Genomic DNA, 8,276 nt, shown 5'->3' on the forward strand with positions numbered 1-8,276 from the left:
GGGAATCTTGCTGCATGGGCCGGCCAGCAAAAACCCTAGCGGAATCCCTGGTGCATAGACCTATGTTCAGACTCAGAGTGCAGACAGTTCCCGACATTTTGCATTGTGCAAGGACACTCAGGTTTAATACTGCCTTCATGTCACCACTGCTGTGAAATAAATCTTTAACTTGATTTTGAAACAGTAGTGTTTAGTTTCTTGTGTTGTTATTTAGCTTTTCAGAGGCTATTGCATGGTTAAAAAGTGCAGAAATAGGCATGGCGGGTATATAACCTAATGTTTTACTATAAAGAAATATCAGCCCCCTCCCCAGTTATAACTGCACCCTCAGTCATGTCATCCCCCCGAGTGGAGGCATAACGTTACGTGGACAGCTGTGGAGTGGAGAGAGAGAGAGAAAGAGAGAGAGAAGAGGAAACTAGTTAAAGTATCCTAAAGCAGTACAATAAAAGATTCGTTTTTACAGTTGGTTTAGGCTACGTTTCAGCACCCCTGCGATGGACAGCGGCATCAGCCTGCCTGGGAAAGGATGTTCTTGAGTGCAAGGAGAGATGCGATGCGATGTCTGTGGAATATTGGGTGGTCGAGGGTAGGTCGGACTAGCGTGAGGTCGGAACAGCAGGAGGTCGGAATAGAGGGAGGTCGAACCAGCGGGAGGTCGGAACAGCGACATGGAACCGTGGAGAAGGGGACTTCCACTCCTGCAAGATGAGTTTCTTGGCAACGATTGTTCCCTGCGTCAGAGATTGCTGCACAGCTGCAGAGAAGTCCAAAGAGGACTCCGAGCAGCCAAAAATGGCAAGTTCTGCCTCTGGCTGAAGGGCTATCCTGTAGGCCTTAGAGTACCAATCAAATATCCTGGCCCAGAAACCAGTCAATGAAGGGCAGCTCCAGAAAGCATGAGACAGAGTGCTCTCCGATATACGACACCTGACACACAATGGTGAGACAGAGGGGTACATCTTGTGCAACTTATGGTTAGAATAGTGAAGACTGTGAGTGACCTTAAATTGAATCAGCTGGTGTCTACTGTTAACTGAGCAAAGCTGTATCACAGACATACTCTTGTCCCATATTATGTCAGACAAGTCAATGCCAAGTTCCCCCCGCCACGCTTCTCTAATCCTCTCAGTAGAGGCCATGATACAATTGTCAAACAGACATACAAATCTAGAAATGAGATGCTTGGAGTGAACAGGGCTTAGCAGTACATCAAAAAATGCATTTTCATCTGGAAGCACTTCAAAAGTGTGAATTTTGGATCGAACATAATTTCTGAGTTGCAGGAATCTAAGCCAGTTCGTGCCAGGCAACTCAAACTTCCTCTTCAGTAGATCAAAGGATGCGAAGTGACCATCTATATATAAGTCTTTGATGGAGACCAGCCCCTTCTCACTCCAAGCATGGTAATTTTTGTCTGACCATGGACACAGAAAAGAGTGATTGAAACAGATGGGCGTATGGACAGAAACGTCTGGTAGGCTCAAAGCACTCCTAATTTGGTTTAAAATTCTGACAGAGTTTTTCACAACAAAACTTAAATTTCCTAGGGTCCCAGGGTTCTCTAACTTAGCAAATAGCATGGCTGGCAATGAAGAGCTGTCAATAGAGCTGGCCTCCATTTTTAGCCACAAGGGGGCCCCAGGGGTTATATTGCCAGGGGTCCCCTGGCACCAAAACATTAGAGCCCTAACATTAGCGGCCCAGTAGTAATGCCTAAACACTGGTAGGGCCAGCCCTCCTGCAGACTTAGGTTTTTGCAGGTGAATTTTCGAGATTCTATGGTTCTTATAATTCCAGATGTAGGAAAGAATTATAGAGTCCAGTTTTGAAAAAAAAGCTGATGTAAGAAAGATGGGGAGGTTTTGGCACAGATAGAGGAACCTGGGAAGTGATTTTCCAGTTTTCTATACATTGTTTAAGCTTTAAAACAAAATCCTCAAAATTCAGCTTAAATATTAGTTTTGGATCTCTGGGTATGGTCAAACCAAGATAAGTGAGGTGGTCTTTTGCCAATTTGAATTGGAGATTTTCCAGAAAGCCGGGGGTAAAGGCGTCAGAGAGCGGCATAAAGTCACTCTTTGTCCAGTTAATTGCATATCCGGACAACTTACCGAAAGAGGTAAATAATTCTAGAAGAAGGGGGATTGATGTTTCAGAGTTATGCAAGTATAAAATTACATCATCGGCATACAAACTAATACGCGTTTCTATACCACCGACCTTCAGGCCTACAAGGTTTGGGTGGCTGCGTATTTTTAGAGCTAGGGGCTCGAGCGCGACGGCGAAGAGGGCCGGCGAAAGAGGGCAACCCTGCTGGACCGAACGGAGTAGTGGAAATCTGGATGACTTGTCACCGTTGGTTATAACGGAACATGTTGGGCTAGCGTATATAAGCTTTACCCAAGATATAAATGATTCACCAAATCCGAATCTGCGCAGCGACTCAAACATATAGGGCCACTCAACCTGATCAAATGCTTTCTGTGCATCGAGCGACAAGATGGCTGCGCCGCTGGTCTTGCTGTGGTCTGTGTATATAGTATTAAGGAGGCATCTGACATTAGAAAAAGAGAACCTATTCGGGATAAACCCAGTCTGATCAGGGTGAATGATGGATGACAAATGTTTATTTAACCGGATAGCCAACATTTTGGTGATTATCTTTCTGTCAAAGTTTTGGAGCGCTATGGGTCTGTAGCTGGTCGGGTCTACTTCTTCTTTACCCTTTTTTAAAATAAGGGAGATGTTAGCTTCATACAGGGTTCCAGGCAAGACATTGTCCTTCTTAGAGCTGGTTATCATTCTGAGGAGGAGTGGGGCGAGAATGTCACAGAATGTCTTGTAGAACTCTGCACCAAATCCGTCCGGCCCGGCCGCTTTGCCTAATGGGAGTGATTTAATGGCAGAGGTAATTTCTTCCAGCGTGAAATCAGAATCTAAGTCCTCTCTGGCAGCATCGCCAAGTTTGGGTATTTCAAGAGGATCAAAAAAGTCGTTCAGGTCGGACTGGGCAGCATTGTACTTAGATGAATAAAGTTCACTGTAAAACTCTCTAAAACGATCGTTTATTTCTTTTGGATTGGTCAACAACACGCCCCTGTTTGATTTAATAGAGAGGATTGCTTTGGAGGCTTGTGCGCTCTTGAGCTGCCGTGACAGGAGCCCCTCTGGCTTATCTCCCAATTCAAATTGTTTTTGTCTCAACTTTAAAAGGAGAGTGTTTATTTGGCCGCCCAGGATACAGTTGTATTCATATTTTAGTTTCAGTATCTTATTATAATCCTCTGAGGATCTCGAAACCTGGTATGTCGCCTCGAGAGCGGGGAGAGCATTCTCAATCTCCAACAGTCGTCTCTGTCTCTCCCTTCTGGCACCGGCTTCATATGAAATGATGTCCCCGCGGATGACCGCCTTTAATGCCTCCCATAGTGTGGAGTCTGTCACTTCACCATTGTCATTAGATTCCATAAAGTATTTTAATTTATTGGTCATATATTCTATAAATTTCTTTTCAGTGAATAGGGAAGGGTTGAGGCGCCAAGAGTAAGCTTGTTTCGGAAGAGAGAGACGAAGAGACAGTGTCAAGGGGCTATGATCAGAGATCAATATATTATGGTATTTCGTATCGGTGACATGGGATATCAATTGATTGTCTATTAGGAAGTAGTCTATTCTGCTATATGATTTATGGGCGTGGGAGTAAAATGAATATACTTTATCAGTAGGATGATTAACTCTCCAAATGTCAACTAAGTTTCGAGATTTTATCAAATTGTTTAGGACCTGGACTGAGGAAATGGGTGGAGGCGGGCGTGAAGACAGTCTATCCAATTGCGGGTCTAAATAACAGTTCAGATCACCTCCAATTATTATATGTGAGTTATCGGTGTCAGGTAGTAAATCAAAAACGTTTTTAAAAAAATTGGGATCATCCGTGTTTGGACCGTAGATGTTGAGGAGGGTTATTGGAAATGAGTGGATGTGACCAGAGACTATAATGTACCTGCCAAAGGGGTCTGCTGTCATGGAGGTGAGCTGAAATGGGACATTTTTCTTGATGAGGATGGCCACGCCTCGTGCCTGAGAGGAGAATGATGACTGGAAAACTTGCGATACCCAGTGGCACCTCAGTTTGCGTTGTTGTGTTGGTGAGACGTGGGTTTCCTGCAACAGAACCAAATCTGCAGATAATGATTTGAGATGTTTAAAAACCTTTTCTTTTTTAACTGGTTGCCCTAGCCCCTTGACATTCCATGACACGATTTTCAACTCCCTGTCCCCCAGTCGAATGTTACTCTGGGACCCAGGCATTTAAAGGCAGGAAGGTTTTTCCAAGCACGCATTTACATCTAGAATAGAATGGAGTGATCGCACATACACACACACACAAACCAAGTACCACAAAACGTAAACAAAAATGAAAATAAAACCAACCCTCCCCCCCCCCCCCCCCCACACACACATACATAAACACATCAGCCACGAACACATACAAGCACAGAGAAACAGACATTCTATACATTCACCCGGTAACTCTGCGAGTTACTGAGCTGAACCAAGCGGTGGCTCCCACAGATTCCAGAAAATGAAAACAGTAGGCGCAAATAGTACAAGATAAGAAAGGTATATTATATATATACACGGTATATGTTTTTACAATATAGAAGTTATTCCCTTTTTCCTTTTTCACCTCTCATTTTTCAGTAAAGTGGATTATCACCCCTGCGAAGGAGGGTCAGAAATCATTCAATCCAATGGCATAGTCTAGATGGCCAAATGGCCATGCCCTTCAAGCGTAAACAGTGTGTATATTCAAAATAATATGCACAGGTAATACAAAAATACCCACATTGATTTACGCAAATACTGTTAGTTAAAGTGGATTAATTAAACAATTCAAACAGGTATAAACCCTTGCTTTTTCACCTCGCTTTCTAGTGAAGTGAAATATCTCCTCAGCACAGGAGGACCAGAAAACATTTGAGCCAATAGGCGTACATTGGCCATTCCCTTTAAGTGTAAACAGTGTGTGCATTTCAAAGTAACGTTAACTAAAGAGACAACTTAGGCGCACTGCACTGCACCGTATTGTGTGAAAACCTCACTCACTGTTCATCCTCTTCACGTGGGCCATGGCATCTTCCGCTGAGACAAAGTCCATGTCCACACCTTTATAGCTGATCCGTAGTCGGGCGGGGTAGAATAGACCGTAGCGAACCCCGTCGATACCACGCAGCTGCTTCCTCACTTCATTGAAGGCAGCCCGAGCCCGGGCCACCTTCGCGGTGTGGTCAGGGAAAACGAAGATCTTCCTGCCCCCGATGTTGATCTGTCGATCCTCTCTCGCACGCCGCAGCACATCAGCACAGTCGTTGTAGTAGTGGAACCTGGCGATGATGGGACGTGGACGGTCACCTGGTCCCGGTTTCGGCTGGGTGGATCTGTGTGCTCGGTCAAGCACTGGCTCCTTGTCCAGCTTAAACACCTCCTTTAGCAGGGTGGCGACAGCTGTAGTGCTGGCGACAATCTCCTCAGGAACCCCCACGAGTCTTATGTTGTTGCGGCGCGATCTGGCTTCGAGATCCTCACATTTATTTTCCATCTTGGAGAAATCTGTGGCTAGTTGCTCCATTTTGATCTTAAGCTCGATCACATCATCCGTACAAGCCGCAAGCGACCCCTCCATTTCCCCCACAGTAACTTTGAGTGTAGACAACTCTGCGTTTGCTGCAGCTTTATCATTCGCAAGTTGCGTTTTCACTGATTGTAGATCAGCTCTTATTGCGGTCAAATCATCTCCCAAAGCCGCACGGAGTTCACTTTTGAATATCTCCGCAATGTGGGTGGTAATGTCCTGTCTCAGGGAGGATAATAACTCCAACTTCAAAGCATCAGCATCAAAGGCTTGCAATCCTCCCAGAGGAGAGGATTGTGCCTGGGGTGGAGAGGGTGGTGCATGGGGTGGAGACAAGGCACCTGGTGTATCCATGAGGTGCAGTAGGCTTGCCTGGGAAGTAGGCCTCGGTGGAACACTGTTCTTAGTGGTTCTAGTGTTTCGCTTGCCCCTGGGCATAATAACTTGACCACAAAATCAAAAAGCCAACATGAAACTTGCTGGGCTATTTTCTCAGAGAAAAAATAATGCTAAAGCGCAGATGAATGACGATTTCAATTGAAAATCTGCAGGAGCCTCAAGACACACGTCCTACTCCATGCTTGTGGGTGTGGTCTTCTTTTTTTCAGTTTTACTTTTCTAAACATTATAAAAGCCTGCAGCAGCACTCTGCTCGGTGAAGTGATATTGCGGATGCAGAAGGTGGAGTGTAACGGATGCCTTAGTAACCCTCCTTATCGGTACCCGGCTAAGAATGGCTATGTCTCCATCGAATTCAAAGAATTGATGAAAGAATTGTGGAACGAACACTTTCTTCCAGGTGTCATACGTGTTTTGGAATCTCAAGGCATCGATGTTACCCCTTCAAGAGTGCTGGATGCTTCGGAAGCTTTTCTGCATTAACTGAGGGAAATATAAATACAAATTCCTCGTATGTAACTTGTATACTGTGCCAATAAAAAATAAAATTGATTCTCATCATAATCTGGTTTTTCCATAATAATAATAATATTGTACAAATGTCTGTTGTAATGAAATAATGAATAACATTATTACACAATATAATCCTCATGTTAATTTAAAATTAAATATTCCTCTAAATATTGCTCCTCTAATATATAAGTTGCAGACTCTCATTGTTCAACATTGTACGTACACCGACTCCCTTTACCCCATGGGAACTGGTCACTGGGTAGGGTTTGAGTCAGGGTCAGGGTCAGGGGTTTCCAGAGGTTTGGGGTATCGACGTGAAAAAACGTGAAAAGAGTTATTTCTTTTTATCATCTTTTATTGTTTATTTGAACAGGGACAGTATTCAATAAACATATTGCATATAAAAATATTGCCACCACAGGTGCAAACCTACGTCACCAAATACACCATGGGCATAATCGTACAATTACGTTGAGCTTCTCCTCCTTACTCATCGGTCGCCGTCGCCACAGAGCCTACGTCAGCCTGCGTCAGCTTTTTTCTCTTTTATTTTTATTTTTTTGCTTTTTTTCTCTTTTATTTTTATTTTTTTTCCGCTCGTAATAGAATTGATAGTGCCGGTCCTGGGAAAAGTCGACAAAACACCCCAACTCCCAAAGGGATATTGAACAGTCTCCTCGCTCCTCCCTCAGATAACACCCGGTATGGTTCACTTGGTCGGTGAACCGGCCATCCCGATTCAATGCCTCTCGAAGCTTTTCTCCCTTTAGCGCATACACTTGCAGAGTCAGCTTTTCCCGCTGGGACATCTTCCTCAACACCTTGCTGTTTAGCATTTGGCGCCCCTTGTCTTTCCACGTTACATTCACAAAGAATGTGACGTAACTATCCAACGGCTCGTCGGGGTACAACAGGTTGTCAGAATGCTTTGGTATGTCATCGAACTTAATCAGCTTGATGGTGAGCGTTTCGTCAACATTGACTATGCCACAAGGAGCATGTGGCGCTAGCATGCTTCCATCCTCTCTGGTAATCAGAGGATACAACCCCGAGGGATTGGTGCCGACTCTCAGCTGCTGTATCGATTTCTCGATGGTACAGGGTTTTCCGCACGATTGTCCCCAACTAATGACGCTATTCTGCTTCCTAACGTAGAAGCTATGCATGTGTCTACATACGTTACATCCGTGTCCTTCCATGCATGCCATGCTTAGTAACGTGCAGAAATCGTATAGGGGCACGGCTACTTATTCACAGTCAAACTCCTCCCCCTCAGCCAACGGGTCCTCTTCTGTCAACGGGCCCCTCCCCCATTTCGAGTAAAATTGACGACAAACATTGGATAATAAGAACAGTAAGAATAAGAACACCGCAAGGCATCAGGTAGCAAGTAATAGTTGAGCAAAATTATCATGTTACCTTATGTTAGTAGACCCACGTCAGTATATAGATACCATACATCTAACCGACATAACATGGTGGACCATTTAACGTATTCAGATTTAACTCTGTATTCAGACCATTGGATTCAGCCCAGAAACAGGTGTACGTTATAACGTTATAAATATAGTCACGTTATAAACAACTAACCAGCGCTGGGGTTAAATCAAAAATCAAGATAAATCAATATGGTCGTGGCGTTTTACTGCAATGCAAAGTAAGTAGCGTTAGTCGCTACATTAGCCAAAGTATCGGTAGTATCTGACTACCCATAATGCATTACGGC

At 44.2% G+C, this 8,276-nt stretch overlaps 1 protein-coding gene across 1 annotated transcript in view; it reads left to right on the forward strand.

Moving 5' to 3' along the window:
- Positions 1-6,310: 6,310 nt before the first annotated feature.
- Positions 6,311-8,276, forward strand: part of LOC310771565 (SH3 and multiple ankyrin repeat domains protein 3-like) — a gene marked incomplete at both ends in the record, with an annotated part of 40,923 nt that continues 38,957 nt past the window's right edge. Inside the window, one exon of the mRNA XM_083631919.1 lies at positions 6,311-6,379. Within this exon, the coding sequence (XP_083488045.1) occupies positions 6,311-6,379 (69 nt within the window). The remainder of the gene's footprint in view (positions 6,380-8,276) is intronic.

Source organism: Poromitra crassiceps, assembly GCF_964638095.1.
Source record: "Poromitra crassiceps genome assembly, chromosome: 2".
NCBI classification, from domain to species: Eukaryota; Metazoa; Chordata; class Actinopteri; order Beryciformes; family Melamphaidae; genus Poromitra; species Poromitra crassiceps.